Source organism: Coptis chinensis, chromosome 3, assembly GCF_015680905.1.
Source record: "Coptis chinensis isolate HL-2020 chromosome 3, ASM1568090v1, whole genome shotgun sequence".
NCBI classification, from domain to species: Eukaryota; Viridiplantae; Streptophyta; class Magnoliopsida; order Ranunculales; family Ranunculaceae; genus Coptis; species Coptis chinensis.
Window position 1 is genome coordinate 105,915,855 of NC_141458.1, and position 25,895 is coordinate 105,941,749.

Here is a 25,895-nt window from a genome sequence, read left to right on the forward strand (position 1 = left end):
TTTTATAGGGTATTTCTATTGTTCCAAACGATGGTGGATGATAATAGAGAAAACGATAGTTTTACCTACGATTAAGTGATGAAACTCAAATGTAAGTAAAACTAAAACTATTTTCGTGCTTATATATCAAAGTTATCTACTCTCATTATCAATGCAATATGTTTAGAGTAGAGAATTCATTCCACTCCTAGTCGTTTAGATGTGAAGTTTCCTAGTTCGTGTAAGCTAACAAAGTCGTGAAAGTAATGGAATTGAATTTAACTACGATGGTGAATTAACTAATAAAGATGTGATAAATGAAATGGCGGCAATCCAATACTAAATTGACAATATGAGAATGAATTAGGAAAATTTGATTTCACTTTGATTTGACTTAATAAACTAACATAGAACACGTTGTAATCCTAATTTTTATGTTTTCACGTAAATGTTGGGTATTTCTAATTCCTAATTATTCATGGTAATCTCTACCAACTAATAACTAGCATGTGAAACAATTAAACTCATTCTCATGGTGAACTAATTACTTTCTAGAGTAGAATAGAACATTACAACCAATTCTACGCTAATACAATCAAGTTTCATCAAGGCTTCTTCAAACCCCTTTAATAAAGGTTTAGCCTTGAGTCATTAAACTATCATTAATGGAATAAGAACAATAAAAATAAGACATTATGGAAGAAATGATAATTACTTTATTAATCTAATTGAACAATAGTATAATAATTCGAAATGAATTAAAACTGAATTTAAAACTAAGATTATGAATAATTAATTATCAATTTAAGACAAACTAAATCTATGAATTAAGTATTGAATTAGAACTAAACTTGAAATATAAACTAAGTATTGATTCTAAAAACTAAATTCTTGTTCTAACCACTAATTTCTTGATAACTAACTAGATAACTTAAGAGCTAAGCCTTAGTCTCTTGATATAGAAGAGGCTAGATCCACAATTTCGTGCATGGGCTGAGGAGCAATGTTTTGGGCCGGAAAATCGAGCCCAAAACCTCATTACTTCAGTCCACAAAGGGGTTTTAGTTGGAAATGACTTCAATAGCTTTTTCGTTCACTTCTGCTCCTCTAATTGGGTCAAGGATTAAAACATTAGAAATCTCTCTCCGAGCCAGTCGTTTTGACATATGGTAGGCTCAATTCTGAGGTATGAGTCCAAAGATACGACCTTCGGAAGTTCTGCTGACTTTTATGCACTATTTCTGCCCGCGTTGACTTTGACTTTTCAGCTTTGACCGGGGTTTAAAAAGGCTTTTTATCCTTAAAACTTGGCCTTTAATCATAGAACTTCTCAGCAACCAAACTTTGCTCCTTTATCTCGCAAAATGGACATCTTTTTTTACATATTCGACTCCAATGCCTGAAATACACAAAAGTATGATAACAGTACTAACTCTTACTTATTAATCACATAATTGGTCTAAAAACAATATTGTTAAGGAGTTAAAACTACAGTTTTGGGCTCTTATCAGTGGATAAACAATTTGAGAAGAAAATCAAAATTTTCCAGCCAAATAATGGGGGTGAATTCTTGAAACAAAAGTTCCTTGATCATCTTAGTGGTGAAGGCATAATTCATCAACTATCATGCCCAGGTACTCCTGAACAAAACAGTTTAGCAGAGCGTAAACACCATCATGTTGTTGACCTTGGCTTAGCTATGATGCTTCATGCGTCAGTTCCTAAGAAGTATTGGGTCGAGGCTTTTAACACGTCAACATTTCTAATAAACCGATTGCCTTCACCAACTCTTAACATGACCACTCCATATAATCTATTACATAAAAAACCGCCCACATATGATTTCCTTTGAACTTTTGGTACTTTATGTTATCCTTATCTGTGAGGATATACAAAGGATAAACTAGAACCAAGATCTCTCCCTTGTGTATTTATGGGTTATAGTATTAAACACAAAGGCTATCGGTGCCTCAATCCTCAAAATGGGCGTGTTTATATCTCGCGTCATGTCATCTTTGATGAGTATCGTTTTCCTTTCACAGGCCCACACAATCCCAAGATACACTTGTTGGCACAACTCCTTTTCAGAATTGGTTGCATCCTACTGAAACTCATTCCAAAAATCCTCCCACTCAACTTTGCTCACTTACTGGCCAAGAACTTGCTAGGCTATTTAATTTAGCTCCTATCAATCCATCACTATCCATTGAACAGTCGCCTATCACACCACATGAAACTGAACCACCTAATCCACCTCAAAATGAACCACCTAATCCATCTCAAAATGAGCCTAATAATACTCAAACAACCCCAAGGCTAGTACACAGATCTTCTTCCACCTTTCCTAGGCCTGTACAACCGCACTTAATGATAACTCGTATGAAAGACGTCATTCGCCAGCCAAACCCGAAGTATGGATTACTTGCTACTACTACTCCTATCTCCACCATACCAAAATCCACAAAAAGTTCTCTTAATTAGTAACCTAGGATAGAATTATGCTATGCTAGAAGAAATGAATGCTCTCTCACACAATGAGACATGGGTACTTGTTCCACGACAACCCTACATGAATGTCATTGATTGTCAGTGGGTGTTTAGAGCCAAACTCAAATCTGATGCATGGTTCATTGGATCGCCTGAAAGCAAAACTTGTAGTGAAAGGCTATAACCAAAGGGAAGGAGTCAACTTTCTCGAAACATTCAATCCGGTAATAAAACCTGCTACTAGCAGGACTGTTCTTATAACACCCCATTTTTTTTAATATATTTTCCTAATACAATAAATAATAATAATTATAATAAAAAATAATAAGAATAGATAAAATGAAAAAGGATAAAGATTGGTGGAGATAGGAAAGGTAAAGAGATAAATCTTCATCCCTGTTTTACGGGGGGTTTTAAAAAAAAAGGACACATAGAGGAGTTTACACAGGAATTCACACGGAGAGTTTTTTTTTACACAGAGGGAGTTTTACACAAAGAAGAAAAAAGAGAGTTTTATGCATAGAGGAAAAATGAGGCTTCTTGCTGGAGATCTACTGATAGTAGGAGTGTATCATGAGTGAGTAGATATTTTTGTCTCTCACTGAACCTAGATTTTTACTCTGTATAGAAAACTTTGCTGTAAAATATATAAGGTTTATGCTCATTATTCTTATGCTTGTTTCTGTGCTATATGCTGTCGAATTTGGAATACATAATGTTAATCGTATTGTCGAATACCAATTGATTTGTATGGTTTACCTACTGCCCCTATTACCATTTTTGAATTGTTATAAATTGTTAATGGAGATATATTGCCCTAAAATTTGTTATATTATATGAATTTCGTAGGTTAGTATACTGCCTTTGTTTTTGGTTGTGTAAACCAAATTGTTTGGATGATCAAATGGGTTGTTGATTTACGTCGGTTGGTTGTTGGTTGTTGATTGAGTTGGGTATGTTGAGTTTTGTTTTGATTGAACTGTTGAAGCTCTGTAAAGGTGTTAATGGAGTCGAACTCGATTTTGGGCAAGTAAGGGGAATCGAGTTTTTTAGTATATCATAGTGTTGGGTTTTGTTAGTGATCAAAACCGAACTGTTTCGGTGGGTTGTATGGGTGCTGTTGAAGCTCCCAAGGTTGTTAATGGTGTCGAAAGTGATTTGTGAGGAGTGAGGGAATCGAGTTTTGATTGTATCGAAAGATTGGGTTTTTGGTGAGGGTTAAAACCGATGGGTTTAGAGGGGACTAAGGTTGGTGGTTGATGGTGGCTGATCGGTGGGGGTGGTGAGCCGTTGAGTAAGAAGAAGGAGGTGGTGGCGATTCTGTTTCTTTTAGTTAGGCTTGGGCCGAAATAAGACTTGTGGGCTTGAGTTGGTTTTTTAGATATTAACATGTGGGCTTAAGTTTATTTAAGTTGGGCTTGAGAAAGGCTAAAGATTTTTGGGCCTTAGTCTTTGGGTTTTTGCTTAGATGAGTTTAGAACTGGTTGACTACGTACTGTTGACCCTTGGCAGGTTGATTGCTGTTGACCAGTCAACACTTTGACTAGTTGACCAAGTTTGACCTTTGACTTGGCTAAGATTAGGTCTAGGGCTATTAGTGTGTTTGGCTTTAGGCTAATACTTTTTATATATACGTGTGTATGTGTATTAACTACTATGTGAAATTTCATTCTTACTATAATTCTTTTATGATATACGACGCTATGACACTTAGGTATCAATATAATTAATAACGTGTAAACAATGATACACGAAACAAGATACTCCTCTTTACTCTGAAAGAATATATGCAATAAAGTTCAATAATGTTCTCAACAAATTTACCACACCCTTTTAGAACTCTCCACACCTCAAGATTTGGAAATGAGATTTTATTATTGATGATGTCATATGATAGGTGGGCATTCATTGAATATGCCACGAATGACCTAATAGTTTGGACTGCCCTAGAGAGGAACTAAGATATTTGCCTTGCGGATCGGTCGTATTCCTTGAGTATACGGGAATGTAGGGTTGGGTATTCCTTGAATGTGGTGGGAATGACCCAGGACATTCATTGAATGTGCCATGAATGGCCCGTCAGTGTTATGATGGGTATTCTTTGAATGTGGCAGGAATGACCCAATGTATTCATTGAATGTGCCATGAATGACCTGAAATTATATGCCCAAAGAGGCTGTGAATATGTGTATGAAAGCCTAGAGATGGCTATGATATCGTAGTACTCGGTGGGAGAGAGGCACACAGGAATATGTGATTTGGCAAATGTGTGGAGTGCAAATCGTGGAGTAGGTACTAAAGGGTGGGTGTATAAAAAAGTAATCGATTAATTAATAAGAGAAATTGATTTGGTTGTGCGAGTGTGCTTGGACTTGCATTTGAATACTTATAGAGCATCTACATATGTTTATTAAAAATTTCTAACTTTCGTTTGCAGGATGGTAGGACTTAATAATATTTTGTGCGGGGACGCTGTCCTACCCTTATACAGAAGTGGTTATCGGTAAAATTTAATTCAATTACTAAGTTATTAAAATGAGTTAATAGAATGGAAATCTTGCTTGGAAAGAAACTATGCCGGTTGAAAAATTAAACTACCTGTCTTTCAAGCTGAGAATGGTTAAGTTATGGGTACATATAAAGTATTTGTTTGGATAAGTAAAGTCTAGAAATGTTTTTATGCTGTTAGTCTACTCATACAAGCAAATTCCATTTTGCTGACCCATGTTTGCTTTGTTTTGGCAACGTGGAAGGTAGTGGAACCACGGCGTTTGATTTGGATTCTTTCCCGGAGCAGTCCGTTAGTTACTTTTATTAGGTCCGATTCTTTTTGGAAGTATGTAATAACGTAGCTTACACATTCAGTATGGCATGAGAATATGGTATTGAGGACTTTTTATTCTTAGAGTTTTGAAAGATGTTTTTTTTGGACGGAAGATAACCTATTAATAAAGTGATGACGGATAAATATTGGGATTATTTATTTTAAGTTGATTCTTTTATGATATGAGTTTTTGGTGTTGGTATGTGTTGTATCCACCCCGTCATAGTCTGGGTTTTAGACAACTGAACATAGTGATGTTTGAGATATTTGTATTTCAAATATTCCCTTTGTAATTGTTTAGAAATTCGGGTTGTGACAGTTCTCACCATTGCAACTATTAAAGGCTGGAATTTTCGGCAACTTGATGTTAAGAATGTTATTCTACATGGACATCTTCAAACCATAGTTTTCATGGAGCAACCCTCCCGGCTTTGTAGATGCACTATTGCCAAATCATGTGTGTCAGCTCCAACGATCTTTGTATGGTTTAAAACAAGTTCCACGGGCCTGGTTTGACAGATTCATTAGTTCTTATCTCATTGAGTATGGTTTTAGATGCAACCCATGCAGCTAACTCATTATTATTCATTTTCAACAATGGTGTTAATATCATGGTTCTACTGGTATATGTTGATGATATAATACTCACTAGTGACAATAATATTTTATTAGATGAATTTGTTGCAGAACTCGGGGTTCAATTCTCCATGAAGGATCTCGGCCTTCTCAGTTAATTTCTCAGAGTATAAGTACAATCTTTCAAAGATGGACTCTTTTTATCTCAAACAAAATATATGCTCGACTTGCTAATACAAAGATGACTGATTGCAAACAAATATCTACTCTTATGGCTGCTAAACCTGCTCTCATTTCAAATGGTGAAGCTCTCTATCATGATGTTATAGAGTATCAAAAGATTGTCGACACACTTCAGTTCTCACCTTGACTCGACCCGATTTGAGCTATGTTGTGAGCAATGTTTGTCAACATATGCATGCACCTACCAATGTACACTTCCAAATGGTTAAAAGAATACTCTGTAATTACATCAAAGGAACTATCTCTACTAGTTTGTGCATACTCAAGCACAACAATCTTGATCTCTATGCCTTTTCCGACTGGGCTGGGTGCCCTTACTAGACATTCTACTACTGGTTTCTATACTTTTATGGGGTCTAATTGTATCTCTTGGAGTGCTAAGAAGTAACCTACCATATCATGTTCCAGCGCGGAAGCCGAATATCGAGCAATATATGACATCTACAACTGCTGAACTCACATTGATTTCTTTCCTCCTACGTGACATTGAGATTTTTTAGTCAAAACCACAAGTTCTACTCTATGATAATATCTCAACACTTCACATGTCTATATAAGTTCAACACTTTCACTTAAAGTGATAAATAAAACAAGGGTGATCTTGGACATACCCAACAAAACACTTCCTTACCCCATAACTAACATAAATTTTTGCCATACCCCATGCCATACCCCAATAACTGCCTAAATCAAATAATATCTCCCAAATAATTTGGGGTATTTCCAATAAGGATAGGGGCAAAATAAAATAAAAAAACAAAAAACAAAATAACGACACATCTATCTATTTGGTACCGTTTTTTTTAGTACAAGTTTCTTTGGCATTCTTCTTCATCCCTCTCGTTGTATCATTTATTTGGTACCGTTTTTGTGATGGAAATTGCACCGTTTTTTTAAACTACTTTTTTCTCTCCAAGACAAGAAGACTGTTATTCCAAATTTGTAGAGTCTAAAATTAGTCTCTGCATGCTTTATTAAATAGTAGCAAGGACTTCCTTGCCATTCAAACAATGGATAGAAGCAGCACCCCGACAATGTTTCAAGTAAGTTCGTCTCTTGTTATCATCTCATTTATTAGTTTCAAGGTTTCTGTTCTACATGATCTCTTGGTTTGTGTTGTTCTTTTATTGCGATTGAACTCTTGTTAATTATATTTGTGTCAAAAGGCCTTGGTGTCAGTATGCTTCAAGGTTGGACAGTGGCCTATTTCATACAAAATTAGTATTGGGGAACATTCAACCAATAGTAAATTTGAGGCTCTGTTTGGCATGGTTAGAAATTTTAGCGTTTTCCCCTATATATAGACGTATTAATCATTTTCCTCTTGTTTTTCCTTGTTGAATTACACAGACAATGGAGGTGGTTTTCGTTATTGTTTTACTAGGACTATTGAGTGTAGACAGAGTAGAATGTGGTCTAGCCATTAAGTTAAACTCGGAGTATCCAGCCATAAGCTGTCGAAAGCATAGTGCATTATTGACTGAATATGGAGGAATTGGGGATGGAAAAACTTCCAATACAAAGGCTTTCAAGAAAGCTATAGACGATCTCAGCAAGTTTAGTTCAGACGGTGGGGCTCAGCTGATTATTCCTCCAGGAAAATGATTCACAAGCAGCTTCAATCTCACTAGTCATTTCACACTTTATCTCCAAAAGGATGCAGTTATTCTTGCTTCTCAGGTGCGGCTAGTTTATATACGCTGCCTATATTTTTAGTCTTTTAGACTAATCCTTTAAGAAGTGGTGAAATTATTAAATATTGCTAAAAATCCCAGATTACATGGATGAATGATGTGTGGTATACAACCCCCACTTCTAACATTGCACTCCAACTGATTGTAGGATGCGAAAGATTTTCCTCTCATTCCTGTTTTGCCTTCTTATGGGAGAGGAAGAGATACTCCTGGTGACGGTCTAAGATACAGTAGTTTCATTCATGGAACCAATCTCACTGATGTTATAATCACAAGTACCGTTCAAATTTATCATAGTGTATGAACCTAGATCATACATAATAACCTACAAGAAAATACTCAATTCAGAATGCAACAAATCTAATATTGAGACTACTGTCGTACAGGTGCTAATGGCACAATTGATGGCCAAGGTCAAAATTGGTGGCACAGATATCACCACAATAAATTAAACTACACCCGCCCGTTCTTGATTGAACTTTTGTACTCTAGACACATTCAGATATCCAATCTCACGTTGTTGAACTCTCTGCATTGGTTTTTTCATCCCGTTTATAGTAGGTTCAGTACTACTTTGGCTTAATTTTGTTTCTGTTACTTCTTAGCAAACAAATTTTCAGTTTCAAGAGATCGTTTCAATAGAACTTTTATTGTTTAACATACAATGTGTGTGAGTACTAATCTTTGTTGACGAACTAGCTAGTTCACGACCTTAATTATCTTCTGATAAAATATTCTTCTGAAAATACAGCAATATTATCATCCAAAAGCGTATGATTATTGCTCCATATGATCCAGTTTCACCTAAAACTGACGGCATTAACCCAGGTACAACATTTTAGTTGCTAAGTTTAAGCTTCTAAGTTGCACCTTGTTATGATCTTACATTCCCAAGTTAATTATTTTGTGTTCCGTGCACCACAACATTCTGGTAAAAACAATTTGATGCAGCTAAGTGAAGCCTTTCACTGTTTTTATTGGCCAAATATAATGTTTTGTGTTCCTTTTCTCTACAGACTCTTGCTCGAATGTGCTAATTGAGGACTGCTACATAGTCTCAGGAGACGATTGCATTTCGTTAAAATGTGGTTGGGATCAATATGGAATTAAAGTTGGAATTCCAACAAAGCATGTAATCATCAGAAGGCTTACTTGCATTTCCCCTGATAGTGCTCTAATAGCTCTAGGCAGTGAAATGTCTGGTGGAGTACATGATATTAGGATTGAAGACACTGTAGCGATAAATACACAATCTGGAATTCGAATTAAAACTACAATAGGTAGAGGAGGATATGTTAAAGACATCTTTGTAAGAAACGTGACAATTTCACTATACACGGGAGTCCTTTGTTTTTATTTACTTCATCAAAATAAATGTTTGTTTCCCTGTGTTTGCTATCAATGGATCCATAAGCTCAAAATGGAAAGAGCGCTCACTAGTTGAGAGGTTGATGGTTTGAATCCATCTGGGTCTAATATCATGATACAAGAAAAGGGTGTTTTATCTTTTGAGATGTTTTCCTCACCATTGACCCTCCTATTTCTATTGCTCTTTGTGTCGTTATAATGAACTTAGCTAAGAAGAGTGCTTGCTTCTATAGTTCTGTAAGTTTTAGTGCCAGGATTTTGCATGTAAGCGTGATCCATGCCACCATATATAGTATGTTTCTTTATTCTGAGAATCCATTTGAAGTAAACCCTATTGTTCGATATGACAGAAATGACAAAAAAACATGCAGCAGAAATGACAAAAAAATAGGCTGCATGCCTACTATTTACTCAAATATGATATGTAACATCTACGCTAGCTCCCACTCCCAGTCTTCCTTATATTTCAAATAATCAACACTTCACTTCGCTTCCCATCATAGACGACAGAAAAAAGTTAAAGGGGCATCAACAGAAACATCAAAATGGTGAAATACAGGTCTATCTTCCATAGTAACTACACAATTTAAGTATATCTATATTAAGAGATCTTTGTTCTGTTGATACTCAAAACCTCATATTGCCAACAACTAAATGAAATATTGCCATAAGCCATAAGCCATACATATTGCCAACAACTAAACCTTAATATTGCCATAAGCCATGTTCTATAATGAAATAAGCACAGATTAATTCTTGAGAAATTACAACTAACTATTTTATTTTTCTATCCAACAACTTAAACTAATCTGGATAAACATATTGTAGGTTCTGCATATTGGTTGGAATCGATCCGGCCCACCTGTCCAATTTTCCTTTCAGAACAGTTTCCCACACTGCTGCTTCTGGCATCTAACAGACTGCCAATCTCGCCAAACCGGAGGTAGAGGAGCAATATCCTTTAGCACAACTGGCACAAAATGTCCTTTGTTTACGTGGAAAATGGCGATTATCCGGCACATTTCTTTTGGACCTGTCCTTAACGGAAAGTATGTGACACCTAATTGTCGCGGCGCTATGGTGACAAAAATAGAATTAAAAGCACTTGCAACTAAGGAACCCATGTCCGGGAGATCAAGCCATTCTTTCTCATTCATTGTAGAAGACTTGGTACACTCTAAGTTTCTTTTGTGGTTTTCAAACCCGTCATTACCGTACAACTATGTATAGTAATCTGCATATTGCATCAACTCTTCTAGCCTATAATTTTTTTTTGGATTTACCTTCCTATCCCAATCGGCAAGTTTTTCTTGAACCTTTGCTATCCACAAGTCAGCGATGCCCGGGTAGGCTAGATTGTGGTAACCTGATATAACTGGTGGCAAGGGAGCATCATCACTGAGTCTAAGCGGCACATAATGTATGCCGTTATTTATATGAGCAACTGAGATAATGAGAGTATGCTCCAAGTCTGGTGGAGTTCTCAAAGGAAGGTAAGTTAATGACTGGTTTGGTGCTAGGGTGACAAACACACAATTATAAGCACAAACAGTTAACCAACCCATGTCAGGAAGTTCAAACCACTCAGTCGGGTTCATCGTCATCGACTTTGTACATTATAAATTTTGAATTAAGTGTTCGAAAATGGTGAATCTAGACCATTCAATGTACTATTCTGCATATTCCATCAATTCGACCAACAACCTCTTCCTCACGGTAAACCATCCAGTCTCATCACCATAGTTCAATAATCTTGCTATGGACATGTATCCACAGTGTCCACCCCAAGGACATCCTCACATGAAACAATAAAGTTGTTAAACAATGGATTCAAATCTTCTAGCAAAGATGTTTAAGCTGGCTTCTTAGGTGGCCTGCCTATTTTTTTAGGTAATTTTTCAATTGCTTGCATTTCTCCTTGGTTCTTACGTGGTCTGCCTCTCTTCTTCGGAACTTGTTCACTTGCTTTTTTCTCCTCTTGCGTCTGTGCATACTCCAAAGCAGATGGTTCTCTTCTTATGTCATTCTGATCTTGAGTTGATACTTTCACATGTTTATTTGAAATTGATGGTCTACCTTTGACATTGAGTTTTTCTTGAGGCTCTTGCATGTGTGTAGTCTTTGGATCAGCAAGCTCTAAACATTTTTTCATCAACATTAGTTTTTGGTGTTTTGGTAAGCAATTGAACTTCTTCTTAATTCCTTCCACCTCAGGTGAAATGTCCAGCGACCGTCTTGGAAGTTCCATTGGCTCAAAATCAAGTTGCCGGCAACGACGATCTATAGACCTCAAGGGTATGTAACCATCACCAAGTTTTACCATATGTACCAACTCATGAGCACATGGAAGACGACAAGTACGCCTCAAAACACACCCACATTCTTTTTCATAAATGCCCACTTTGTTTGAATGTACAAGTTCTTTCGACAACATATCAATCGCCTCCCTAGAGATAAATCCTCTAATCTCACTGTATGCCTTGTCTCGACTATAATGACGCATAATATTGCGACTAATATTAAATGAAGCTTGTATACTATTGAGCTGATTTTCAAGGAGGTTATCAATCACATCCCAATTTTGGTACAAATTGCCGCGTGAACTGCTCAAATTTCTCTTCAAAGATGAATGTTGGGATTCAACTCTATTGCTGGTGTGAGTGCCGAAGTGCATCACTAAATCAACCCAAGCCGCCACAAACTGTTCTTTGTACTTGTTCAACAACTCTTCGACGTACTGTACCACACGTGTCATATGTGCATATTCATTTCTAAATACAACCAAATTTTCATTATAGACATCTTCAGTAGGTGAACTGAATAAATCACAAACCATTTCATAGAACTTCCGAAACTCATTGTTTTCTTCAAAAGATTTTTTACAGTTAGTAATCATATTAGTCTGAATGTGCTAACGACAAAGGAGGTGTTTAGCCATGGGAAATACACGCGCCACAACATTTATCAATGCCAAGTCTCTGTCAGTCATAATGACTTTCACACTAGATGCCTTGCCTTCCAAAACACTATATAACATTTCCAAAGCCCAAACAAAGTTATCTTCCTTCTTTGAATCTAAATATGCAAAAGCAATAGCAAACGTCTTCATTGTAGACGTAAACCCAACAATTTCTAGCAATGGCAGATTGTGAAGATTAGTCCTGTAGGTACAATCAATACTCAACACTTCCGGAAAACACTTGGCCAACTTAATTGATCTCGAATAAGCAAAAAAAAAGATCCTTGCATTCTCCTGTAATCAGGTTCTCTCTATAAGACTCATAGTAATCGCGATCGTCCAACATCTTCAATAATTGTTGCATCTGTGATCTCCCTTGCAATTTTGTAAGACGATGTTTCGCTCGAAAATTGTAGATGGTACTTAGGGTTGACAAATTCTTTAGGCCGTCTTTCTTTTTCAAAGCATTCAAAATTTCTCTTGGTTTATCGCCAGCCTCAGACATCTCGATCACAATCATTTCTTCATCTCGTGTTAGCCTTCCCACAAAAGAATGGCCTGTAAGATTTTCAGCAAGACGGTGATTATGAATTCCGCAAACTATAACCACTTCCCATCCCCCTTGATTACGCTGATAACCCTTCAACTTAAATGAACACTTGCACTTTTTCGTTCCTGTCTGTCGAGGGAGTTTCATGGATAACTTGTATCGATCTGTCTTCTTTGGTTTTTGAGGTTTAAAAACACCACCTCTCTCACAAGTTAAAAGCACCCTAGGTCTTCGGCCACTATTTCAACACTATCCGACTTTGTAATGATAACCACAAAACCAATTTCTCTCCCTACCTCTCTGCACCAATCAACAAGGTCTTTTCGATTTTCAAATACCTGTAATCATTTTGTTATAGATTGTATTACATCACCATTCGGAAAAACGATATACTAAATTTATAAAAGTGTCTTCAAGTTCTTTATCATTGCGGTTGTAAATCGTCGGTCATATCGGACAAACAAAATTAGAGTTTTAAGCCGGGCTTTCTTGCTCTTCATTTTCGACTCATAATTTAGTTGAAGCAAAGACAATGCATTTGGAGATGCACTACTAATAGGATGAAATTTGTTCAAAGTAAAATTTTATCAAAAAAAAAAAAAAAAATGGTTTAGGTTTCTTATACTCAGTATGCACCCAAAAAAAATAGCACTTTGTTTAATATTGCAAACAAACTCACATTTTTGTTTGGTGTTTGTATCTGTTCATTGTAGTAATCTAAAGTATAATAGTCTTCTGCGTTCTCCCATTCGTCAAAATTTGATTTTGAATTTTTTTCTTCATTCTCATTCGGTTGGTATTCATCCTCATTACTTTGATATGATTGATTCAAATTAAAAGTGGGTGTTTGCATGTTTATTGATGAGATAAAAGAATAAGAGGTTATTGGAGAAGAAGTAAAAAAAAAAAAAAAAACCGCAGTCTTTTTCTTTTAAATCACGTAGAGTAAATGACTTGTTTTAGTCAATAAATATATTAGGTACGTCTAATAAAAAAGAAGGATAATTTAGGAAGCTAAATGTGTCTAAAATTATTTTATTTATTTATTTTAAAGTTCGGGTACGAGAGTGTTTTGTTGGGTATGTCCAAAATTATCCTAAAACAACTTACTTTTCTCTATTTCTTTACAATAAATATATTCTTTTATTCAATTCCCCCGCAAAATGAAAACGTTTTTCACATCGACCAATTATTAATATAATATAATATAATTAAGATTGGAAGGTCTAAATAACAATGGTAGGCACTTGGCCAACCCTGATAGCTGCTTAATATATGTATAATATATAATTAAATAAGCAGTCTACCGGCATGAGAATTAGTACAATTCTATCTTCAGCAATTACATGGTCAATATCACGACATTATTTTTTGCCACGACATTTTTTTAGATAAAAGTCAATATCACGACATCGTTCATCGTTGTAGGCTAACGACCGCTTAAAACATGACCAATACAAGAATATATTTTCTGTTAATGTTCTTTAACTGTTAATTTTTTTGAATTGAAGTGGTTGTGCTTCAGGATTGATTATTGCAGACTTGTTGATACATATAAACTTTTTCTATAAATAACAATAAACGAATTCGATCTAGGAGTTATTCAAATCTAGCTATTAACAAAGGTAAAAACATTATGGGCTCTCGCATCATTCTAGCTTTAACCTTTCTATCCTTAACTTCGTCTGTTCCCGCCTCTGATGCCAGTCCAGTTCAGGACTTCTGCGTCGCCCCACGCAACAGGAGCTGGTACAAATTTTGTTCAATCTTTTCTTAGTTATATTTAGTATACGGAAATGTGTTTAAATATAGTTCATGCGTATATAATAAACGCTACAATGACACTATAAAGAAAATACAGAGTACTAGATTAGTCCTTTTCCTTTCTAAAGTACCGGTTTGAGAGCAAATAAGCACACAGAAAGAAAAGCTGATACACGAAAATGCGCACTACAAACATATTTCACTACTTTGGATTTACCTAATACCATGCATTTCTGCTAATATACGAATCATATCCTTCGCAGTGTTTGTCAATGGGAGTTGCTGCAAGGACCCGGCACTTGCTACTGGTGATGATTTCTACTTGAGCGGGCTTCATTTAGCGTGGAACACATCGAACCTACAAGGTTCAGCGGTTATTCCAGCAAATGTAGCCCAGATACCTGGACTTAACACGCTTAGCATCTCCATGGTTCGTATAGACTTCAGACCCAATGGTCTGAACCCACCCCATACACACCCTCGAGCAACTGAGATCCTAGTGGTCTTGGAAGTACACTTTACGTTGGATTCATCACCTCCAGCTCCGGTAACCGGCTCATCACCAAAACCCTGAATCAGGGTGATGTCTTTGTATTTCAAGAAGGCCTTATTCACTTCCAGCAAAACGTAGGATCCACTAGGGCAGTTGCTATTGCTTGTATGAGCAACCAGAACTCTGGCGTGATTATGATTCCAAGTACTGTCTTTGGTTCAAATCCAGCCATCCTAGATAATATTCTTTCCCAGGCATTCCAAGTACGTTAACCAGACAGTAGTTGATCTTCTTTGTGCCCCGTTTGGGCCTACCTCCGTTAGTTTCGAGTATGTAGTGATTGATAGGACAGATCATAGAGTTGAATGTTGTAATAAAAGAGGTTGATTTAACCTCAAAATGTATCTTGATGTAGCCTCGTAACACTCGTATCTTTCCATGATGATCAATAAAGTTTTTTAATTGCTCGCGAAAAGAAAAAACTTCATGAAAACAGAAAGTAGAGTGCTACTGCGTGCAGTATTGACGCTATATTCTCTTAACATTTTTTTTGGTAACTTATATTCTCTTAACTATCTTTCACTATACATGCGATGATGCGAAAATGAAATCCTTGCGCTATACGTACAGTACAAAAAAGAGCTTCTTGCATTGCATCACCACATGTGAAAAGCGATTGTGACTATAATAATGCCCTGGTGAAAAGTTCTATTATGTAGTATGAAATATTTTACCTAAATATATTGCCCATATCATTGAAGTAGCCAAGTAGGTAATGAGTAGGCATAAGTGGAAAACTTCAGCCAGTTATTCCATATATATCAGCATAATGATACACCGCCTAGCGATGCTCTACTTGTCAAATTTCCGTCTGCATCAATTAATATATCATATTATGCAACACAAGCAGACAGTCAATTTGAGGGGTTGAACTCCGACCTATGATTGATGCCATCACCAAATGCAAGATCGTAACATGAGACTTGCACAGAATTGTGATAAAATGTATGATACTAGAACTAAAATTTTAATTTGCTTTGAACTTCCTCCTCCTCCTTCACACATGGTAACCATCACATTCTTAAAAACGTGAGTGCTGTGGTGCGACACTCTGAGAGACTTGCATGTCAAGTTTCCACCCCATTCTCTAAAGTTCCACATATAAGGATTATCTGCTCCAATTTAGCCAGTAAGCTGCGGAAGTTCTGGACTAATACAGCTGAACAATATAAGAAAGAAAAATTATAAAAAGTACGTGTAACCATATTAAAATGTAAATGTCATTGTACTGTAATTGTTTGTTGACTTTGTTCTGTTATAGACTTATAGATACTTCTTATGCTTCTCCACTTCCAATTCGATGAATGAAATGTTAGTTTATTTTGTTCAGTAAATGTAAAGACCTCTGTTCATAACAATGTTCTTATTAAACTTATCGTTTGAAATATGATAGTATTGAGCAAGGCACATTTGTGGAAAGCTGGCTCAATCCATTGCACTGAACGAAGCACTTGACACTATCATACTTATGGATGATACAGGTTTTCAAGTTTAAACGAACACAAAATCTAGTACTAATTGTCTCTGTGCTTCGATTTGGCATTGAATATGTGATTTGAGGGCTTTTTTAGTAGAACTTGCGCAGTCGCGCTAAGGACTTCCCACTTCGAAGTGAAAAACGGTCCTACCCCACAAAAAAGACATGATGCTAAGTAAGACATGGTTCTTCTGATCAATTTCTGGCAGGGGAAACACAAGATGAATGGAACTTTCAGCTATTATTTTACTGTAATCAAAACCAGTAATTTGAAAAAATAACTGGATAGAATATCTCCATTTTTTGTTGGGTGCACATGTTAGCAAATTCCGGACTGCAAGAGATGCCTTAAATTAAAACTCTATAAATAATATAACTCGTGTACTGTTAATCAAATAACTTATTACAATCTGGTCAGAGATTCGTAAAGGGTCTTCTTGCAACTAACCAATTTATAAGTGACCAAACCTAGCGCGCACTTATCCAGAATAATTAATATACTATATACTACTTTTCATTGCTATAAGTATTCATAACCAATAATCCTTTCTGCCCATTGCAGGCACATTTTAGTGTTCATGTGTTCCATGTGCACTAGGCTCTGCATTAATCAAATGATCAACAAAAGAATCTGTTTATAATCAAAACTGCACATGGTTCATTAGATTTGATCCTTGTATTCAGCACTTGAGTACTTGACAAATATGTCCCGATAAAAGAGCATGTAAAATTCAAAATTGCACACAGGTCTTTTAGAATTAAGAAAATTGAAGAGGGTGTTATTAGGATTGACGACTTTATACGCATTAGACTCGTATAAATACTGATGTACAGACATCTTCACAGTCATTCAAATCTAGTGGAAATAGGAAAAACAGTATGGGCTCTCACATCCTTGTAGCTTTCACTCTACTTGTCTTAGCTTCCATTGTTCTTGCCTCTGATCCCAGTCCAGTTCAGGATTTCTGTGTGGCTACTAATGACCCAACAGGAGCTGGTATAGTTGAGCTTTGTTCTCCTTTCTTTTATTTAGCACAAGTATATAGAAGTGTAGTTTCGCACTTTGGCCAAGTTTGCCAAATGAAATTTGATACAGTCCATTTTCAATTATAGTGCCGAATTGAGTGAGAAATCATACACTAACACATACAGCACTAGACAGATTTCCAAATGCAATGTTACTTAAATAAATTTTGTTTTTGCAGTATTTGTAAATGGGAGATTCTGCAAGGATCCTGTGCTTGCTACTGCCGACGATTTCTACTTGCAGGGACTTCATTTAGCAGGAAACACATCAAACCTACAAGGTTCAGTGGTCACTCCAGCAAATGTGGCTCAGATACCTGGACTCAACACTCTTGGCATCTCCATGGTTCGTATAGACTTCCGTCCCAATGGCCTCAACCCACCCCACACACACCCTCGAGCAACTGAGATACTAGTAGTCTTGGAAGGTACACTTTATGTCGGATTTGTCACCTCCAGCGCCGGTAACCGCCTCATTACCAAAACCCTTAATCAGGGTGATGTATTTGTATTTCCTGAAGGCCTTATTCACTTCCAGAAAAACGTAGGACCCACTAGGGCTGTCGCTATTGCTGGTATGAGCAGCCAGAACTCCGGCGTGATTATGATTCCAAGTACAGTCTTCGGATCAAGTCCACCCATCTCAGATGCGATTCTTTCCCAGGCATTCCAAGTTAACAAGAAAGTTGTTAATCTTCTTCAAGCTCCATTCACGGCCAACTCTGGGCGGCGTAGTGACTTATAGGACCTATATTGTTGAATAGGATGGGGCTTATTTTGTTGTAACAGAGATGTTTCTTAGGTTCTTATCCTGTAATTTCTCTTGTAGAACTTGTTCCTTTTCATATCATTATCAATAAGATTCCACGATTACTTGCAATAAGAAAGTTCAACTAGAAGGAACTACTTGTATTTTAAGCTGTGCCACTGCCATATTGTCCATGAGGGCGAGCACTATCTTCTCAGAACTGTATTTCAATATAAAATGAAAATGTTAACACTTCTACAATCATATAATATGATAGTTTTGTTGTAGAAACAGAAGTGAGAGCTCCAGTTGCTTCCAGCTACTATGAATTTATATAAAAATGAGAATCGTAACTTGCAAGTGACCATCTCATTCCCACAACATAAATTTTGTTTGTTGTAATGACTACTAAGTATCATGCAACTCAAAAGCGAGTTCATTTCAATAAGAGAAGTGCATCGTCTCCACACAACAAAACCTTGACACAGTCTGCAGTTTCAACTTTCAACCACATTCACAAAGTTACTGTGGAGTATCTGCAACAACTCAGCCATTAAACTGGGGAAGTTCTCAAACGACAAAGCAGATTACATCTAATACCGTACCACTTACATTATTTGTTATTTAATAAGTTTATAGTAGCCGTGACACTAGAACAAGGAGGTGAAGCAATACAAGCGATGAAATTTGACGTTGCTGTGTAGTGTGTACTACAGGTTGCAATAAGTAACGACCTCAGTTCAAAAATATACAAGTAATAAAAGTTTAAACTAGCAAGAGACATTTTTGCAGATTCCAAATTGGAAGCTTGTGGCAGATCTTAAAAGTTTGAGCACAAAGCCCACATGGATTTGGGTTGAACTTTTTTTGGCCCTACACGGCTTTTGAATAGATCCCTCTAATGGGCTCCACCCAGTAGAAGACAGTTTTTCAAGTTAAAATTACCCTGCCACAAGACGGTTTTTATGGGTGATTTCTGCCAAAGCAAAACATAAGGACATTCAACCAAGAGTAACATTCACTATAAAAACGCTCTTAAGCCAACATATGTGATGGTACCATTTACAGTATCAAGTATCAACTACATCTAATTAGAGCCATAATGGAACGGTTAACAGAAAAATATTCCCGAGACCAAAACTTAAGGGCTTCTGATCTTTAATCAATTATCAAATGAATAGAAATACACCACTAATCTGTCTTCAAGAATACGATGCAGCAACACTATAGCATCTGGAGATCTGTGGCTTCATTAATAGAACTATAGCATCTGGATATCTGTGGCTTCATTAATAGATATGAAGATCACATGTCGAAGACCTCATTGTCCAAAACAAGTCAGGAGGTAACAGGTTAGCATGGATCACTCCTTAACATCAGTAACACCTTCTGCAGAAATTTGAAATCGTGCTTCTGCTTCAGCCAAACATGGAGAGCTTATTACCTTACAGATGCGCTCATCACCCTTTCCCTTGCGGACAGAAAGCCTAGACAAAACGGGAATCATAGACCATCAACATAATGAATCATCGATAGAAAGCATGTGTAGAAAGAAGCAAATATCGGACCTTGTCGTAGAAGCATGAGCCATAATGTTTCCACCGATAGGTGATTTGCGGGCCACCAAACATGTTACCATCCACTTTTGCAACAACTTGGTTGGTAATCACTACAGCCACACCAAACTACAAACCATACTGTTAGAGCATGTTTATGCTAAGAATACAATATAGTAACAACATAAACCCAAAGGCTAAGGACATATTCCAAGGTATAACTATTTTGCCAGTACACAATTCAACACTCAAACTTCTATCTCACAAACAAACAAGCTTGCTTTACGAGATTTATCCATCTCAAATGTATATATACTACCTCGTCTGCCAATTTTTGGAGGCTCCTTAGGAACTTTGCAAGATGCATCTGCCTAGCTGACAACTCCCCCCTTCCAGAAAAGTCTGTTCTGTAAAGAGCTGTAGCACTGTCCACTATCATAAGAGCAAATCTGTACAAACAAAACCAACATCTCAACTAACCATTTGCAATCTATTGAGTTGAGTCAAGGAGTAGTCAACTAAATAATTTTGAAGGTGAGTATTAACATAATTGAGTATTCGTCATAGGGTTAACTATTAAAGTTTTGTCATGTATTCAGAGAGACTAATCGGGCAGCCGATCACTTAGCCGCTGTTAGTCAGGCAGATGATGTAAGACTATGCAATTTTGTACCTCCCCTTAACTGTACCCTTCAAAACATTGTAGAAGAGGACGCTCAAGGGAAAGTCTATGTAAGAACATTTTAATCTAATACAGGTGAGGGTCCGCCTAACCCTAGCTTAAATTTAAAAAAAAAAAACTATTAAAGTTTTTGGTGCATCTTCCATATTTTATTTTTCCGTACACCTAAAATTCATAATCATTTAATAAGTAAGATATTCATAAAAACTCATACTAATTGTATTAATGCACTTCAGTTCTGCTCATTGATTTAATTGTAAATACCTTCACGCTCATTGGCTAAATTGAGGCCAGAGCTACGTAAACCAATGAATTAGTGCTTAAAATCAACTAGGAGTCTGACTTCATCATGAATGCTCCACAGCAATCTGGATCTCTAAAATTTACACGTTCCATCATTTTGAAGTCTAAAAAAAAACCCATAGTCTTTGCATGACCTCCATAAATGTGCTGGTAGCCACGACTTAGTGGAGTCTGTTTTGCTCTTTAGAAGGGGTCTGGACAAAGTCACCATCCAAAATATATGGAAGTTGGGAAAGGAGGATGTAAGAACTAAGATCCCCCTTTTTCTGACCAAAGGAATTGAAAAAGAAAAAATTGCATCCAGGGAGTAACAGACCTGGTCTCTACCATCATTGAAGCTGCTTCTAGCAAAAGCCTTGACTGGTGATCAGTGTTATAGGCTCTAGCATAAGCCACATTGTCCAAAACATCAGGACCATTCATTCCAAACCTGCAAATTGAAACTATCAGTACCCTTAAATCAAAGTTCTAAAAATATACACATTTCCAATGGTAGCATTATAACACCTGTCTGCAATTTGTAAGAGTCTCTGAGGCCTGAAAGTCCCCTCTGCATCAATGTACATTGCTTTACCATGGCCACCACCTTGGTCTAAAGGAAGCTGGAACACCAACACGCTTTGCAAATATCAGTTTTTTGATAAAAAAGAGTATAGGATGTTTTGATTAATAATAATAATAATGATAATAAAAAGCATGTCTGTAATCTTGAAAGTAGAGACTGTGTTTATATTATTGGTGCCAAAGACAAACATCTGGCTAATAGGTGCAAAGGTAACTTCGAATAGTAAATGGTTAATTTTAAAAAGCCATTCTTCACGAATACGTTACTCTGTTATTTTAGCCATTTTAAGCAACTCGGTTTCCCTAGAATATTGTTAGTTTCATGTTTATATAAAGGAAATGATCAAACTGAAAAACTGAACTTTGCTAGCTCTTCTAATTCAGATGAATTCAGAGAAAGGACTTGTAGACATAAGATCTTACTTGACAAGTGACACATAGAGTGTGACACAATTGAGTCTTTCCACCACGGAATTCGCCATACAATTCAGTTATAGAGCCGGTCTCAATTCCACCTATTAAGAAGTACCATGTTAAAGCAATACAGTGACACTTTATTAACATTTTCTTTGGTTCATTTGCTTGGCGTATCAAACCGAAATCTTTATCATACAGACTTGACACTTACCCTCTAAAATCTTGTCCAACTCCCCCGATCCAGTCGTGATCTGAATGAGTTCAAGTCTTTGTGCATGGATCTCGCTAGCACTAGTAAACCCCAATGGAACCAACTTTGACGCTGTTGAAAATGAAGACACAAGTCGAAATTAACTGCTAATAATAAATGGATGCATGAAGCAGGAAAAACAAACAGGTAAAGCATAATGAGGAAAAGAAAAATAATAAGATCATGCGAACCTGCTTCAATAATTTTGTCAACTTTATTCTCACTAATTCCTTTTATCTGAAGTAGCTCTTTTCTTGGGGAATATGCGACAGATTCTACTGTTGACAGACCTGCATCTTTAAGCTTCTTTACATCAAGGGATCCTATCCCAGACGCCTAGTGTACAAGAATAACAAAAGAAAAAACAATACTCAGATAACAGTATGCATTCCTAGCATAAAATAAAATTTTCAAAAAAGAAGTAAGAAGATCCTTGTCAGATGAAAAACTGGTTTGTCTTTGGAAAAAAGGGTATACCATGAATAAAGTATACCAACATGACCTTTTCTGACAAATCAGTAGTACAACACAGCTATGATCATATAACAGAAAGTCAGAAACACATTAGCATTAAAAAACAGATGCTTAATTAGGAAAACCATATTAGGACTACAATTATCATATCACCATACAAAGCGAGAAATAAAATTTCACAAGCATGCTGTGGTTACTGCTTTTGCTAATCCTGTGGCCAAGAGGTATCACAGTCGTTTACTTCCAGTATAGTATACTAAATTCCTCACACTTCTATAAGATGTTGTGAAGCAACTTATTTAAATTGATAGATATGTCGAAGTTGCTTCTCAATATCTTTTTTGAAGGCTACCTTGAACACAAACGAGAGATTATATAGATGTAAGTAATTGTTAATTAAATTACTGTCAAGTAACTGGTTCAATAAATACACAAGCATTCATCTGAGATTCTTAGGTGCAATTCACTACATACACTAGTTCATCGAATGCACTCTGATGGTGCAACTTCCCTCAGATAGTGATGCATCACAGTGAAAATCATTTTTAGATATTAAAAAGAATATCAATCCACGCTGCTCATTAACAAAAATTCAGCAGACGAGAATTCGAGTCAAACTTAATTTGCTAGTGACAAACTGGACTAGATCAGAGACAAACTTCAACAGAATCATACAACATATGCAAACTTCAATAGCTACACTCATCTTCAAATCCAAAGTTAAGCAAATATGGGAAAACCCCATTCCAGAACAGAACTCAAAAATGAAATTTCGCTGTAGAATTGAAGAAGCTCCCTTTATGTGGATCCCATTTTTAGCATAAACAAGAACTACAGAGAAATCCCCATTTCTCAATATTCAAAGAAAACCCCATTTTCAAGAATGAACACACCCCAAATCCTAATTGAACACCAAAACCCCAAAATCCAATAAAGATTCTAACAGAAAAGAACACCACATATTCATATACCAACATTTTAACAGCAAAATCCAATAAAGATTCAATCTTGACTAAAAATAAGGGCAGGCATTATAGTCGATAAAAACATACAGGAACCGATATTTTTCAACATTCAAGAGTAAATGTATACCTGAAGCTGCTCAACAGGTAAAAAACAAGGTGGACCTTGTTGTTGTTGTTCTTGCTGCATATCTTCAACTTCTTCTGCAATCATATTGTTAGGGCGAAACTTCTGCTCCATGGCCATTGGTGGTTAAAAAAGAGGGGTTGGAAATTTTTTGGGTTTCGATCAAGGCGCCAAGAACACTTTTTGGATAGAGAGAAAGCTTGCTTTTGAAGCAGTTCGGGTGTTTTTATTAGGGCAACCCGAGTCCAGTCTAATCTTTTGGGTCTTGTTTCTTGAAAAGCTTGTTTGCCGTGGTATGAAGAAAATAGTCTATTATGAAGTGAAAAACAGTACGTTATTTACATTGGAATGTTTTGCTGAATGTCTTGAACCTGGAAGAACCAAAGTAAACAAGAAAGGTAAGTTCAATCTAGGGCTGGAAATGGTACGGGATGCAACCCGAATCCATTTTAACGGGTATGGTTTCCCACTGCTGCATTATCAGACTTAGAGACATCCACCATTGTTATGCTCATGTTATTACGAATGATACAAAGCTTCCCATTCCAGACGTTAATAACAGCTTCCAGGCAAAATTTTCACAAGTAAACAAAGATCGCGCAACCAGTTTTTTCATGTAACCAAGATGTTGTGACAAACTGTTTAAACATTTGCTGAGTACAAGTTGTGATGGTAATTAGATGCGTGTCAAACTTATGGACATTTCCCAATCTACATTTACGATTTGAAGATATACAATGAACATTGCTTAACTACTTTTTGATAAAATGTTGGTTAACTGTAGTAATGCATACATAAACGAAAGACATATAATAACTTGAAAAAAATTAATCATAGAAAAAAATTTAAGATCTTATTCTTCAATCAACAAAACATTGAACTCTTTCATGTTATAATATAAACATGTTTTTGTACATTTCCTAGTTACAAGTAAATAGCGTTTAGGAAAAATTCGGCATCAACATATCGTGTAATAATGTCGAATCAACGTTGCTGTTGCCGCCAAGCATATTATACAGGTTGAGGATCCTCTTCGAATAGAAGTTCACTGAAGTCCATAAGCATATTAACAGGTTGAGGATCCTCTTCGAATAGAAGTTCACTGAAGTCCGTAAGCATATTAACAGGTTGAGGATCCTGTTGGAGCGCTGGAAGTTCACCGAGGTGCATAGAATTCCAATCAAGGTCTTCACAAAATATTGAAGGATCATAGGCGTCATCAAGCATATCACTGGGCTCAGGAGCCTCTTGAGACGCAAAATTTTCATCGCCAGCTTGTTGCATAAGTCCGCCATCCAATGGCACTGCGACCACTCCTGAAGTTGATCCTAATGAGTCGTCTGCCAGATATGACTTCACAGAGTCTAGGTTCGCCATAGGTATATTATCTAATAATGAATCAAGGTTATTAGACGTATCATTGGGTTGAGGAGCCTCTTGAGACGCGTTCTTTCCAAGGCTGGGTTGTTGCATAGGCATACTGGACATACATGACGCTGACAACTGATTATGGTCTTGCCGCAACAAATTCCCATAACTGTTTGTCGGACTTGTCGTTACTCCCTCATTGAAAGCTGATGTTGTTGAAGGGGACATTGGTACGGACGCCAATGCTGTAGTTGTCCTGGGACGTTTTTCTCTTGGTTGGTATTCATCATTCTCCTCTAGCCCATCAGAAGAAACAGAGGCACATGAACTTGAAGATGCGCGGTTATCGCTCCTTCCCTTGCTGATCCTACAAAGAGCGAAAACGTCTTTGCCAGGTGGATATTCTTTCAAAGTGTACTCATGCATTACCCAACTTTCTTTCTTACCATTCACTACGAACCTTGCTTTCTCACCTTTTGGCGTAAAACTCAGATTTTTCCGATATCCTATTTCTACAGATTTATCATTCGGGTCATAAATGGCCGGGATTTTGCATCCTCCCTCTATTTTGCCATTGTACTGTGCCGTCCACGTTCCTTTTCCACGGACGGTTCTATCCATTCTCACTCCATGACCAAATTTCTTCTTGAGGACTGTAAAAAAATATAACTCTGTCGCCGTAGTCCCATTGAATATTTCCGTTGGCGATTCGCTTCCATAAAGATCACGTTCCACAATGATGTTCTTCATTATCCCTTGTGGACCTTCTCCATAAACTTTCTCCCGTAGGTGACATATGAGATCATTGTCGCTAGGAACAAAACGAAATCCGACGTGGATGATCATCTTTACTTGTAAACAAAATATCACTTTTTTTCTATACTAGCAAACAACTCTGACTTCTTCTTCTATAATCTGCCTTCAACCTAATGAGTTTTGCTTGT

At 36.7% G+C, this 25,895-nt stretch overlaps 3 protein-coding genes and 2 pseudogenes across 5 annotated transcripts; 3 read left to right on the forward strand and 2 right to left on the reverse strand.

The window, feature by feature from the left end:
- Positions 1–7,462: 7,462 nt before the first annotated feature.
- Positions 7,463–9,291, forward strand: LOC147512597 (putative polygalacturonase; annotated as a pseudogene). Its single transcript, XR_015217239.1, has 5 exons — positions 7,463–7,789; positions 7,952–8,078; positions 8,190–8,364; positions 8,555–8,631; positions 8,820–9,291. The product of XR_015217239.1 is annotated as a putative polygalacturonase (transcript).
- A 3,089-nt stretch (positions 9,292–12,380) lies between these two features.
- LOC147512598 (uncharacterized) lies at positions 12,381–12,827 on the reverse strand. Its single transcript, XM_086598747.1, has one exon. It carries the CDS (start codon positions 12,825–12,827, stop codon positions 12,381–12,383), a length of 447 nt encoding a protein of 148 aa, XP_086454873.1.
- A 1,473-nt stretch (positions 12,828–14,300) lies between these two features.
- Positions 14,301–15,419, forward strand: LOC147512599 (putative germin-like protein 2-1; annotated as a pseudogene). Its single transcript, XR_015217241.1, has 2 exons — positions 14,301–14,429; positions 14,708–15,419. The product of XR_015217241.1 is annotated as a putative germin-like protein 2-1 (transcript).
- Positions 15,420–17,314: 1,895 nt separating this feature from the next.
- LOC147512600 (germin-like protein subfamily 1 member 17) lies at positions 17,315–18,387 on the forward strand. The gene is made up of 2 exons (XM_086599476.1): positions 17,315–17,471; positions 17,680–18,387. The coding sequence occupies exons 1-2, from the start codon at positions 17,354–17,356 to the stop codon at positions 18,243–18,245; spliced, it is 684 nt and encodes a 227-aa protein (XP_086455602.1). The 5' UTR covers positions 17,315–17,353; the 3' UTR covers positions 18,246–18,387.
- A 1,087-nt stretch (positions 18,388–19,474) lies between these two features.
- LOC147512601 (DNA repair protein RAD51 homolog B-like) lies at positions 19,475–23,965 on the reverse strand. Its single transcript, XM_086595627.1, is given in 10 exon segments — positions 19,475–19,735; positions 19,817–19,861; positions 19,863–19,933; positions 20,124–20,253; positions 21,106–21,219; positions 21,297–21,391; positions 21,777–21,868; positions 21,982–22,092; positions 22,212–22,356; positions 23,587–23,965. Coding segments are annotated over 10 exon segments (1,044 nt in total). The 5' UTR covers positions 23,704–23,965; the 3' UTR covers positions 19,475–19,611.
- Between the last annotated feature and the right edge of the window lie 1,930 nt (positions 23,966–25,895).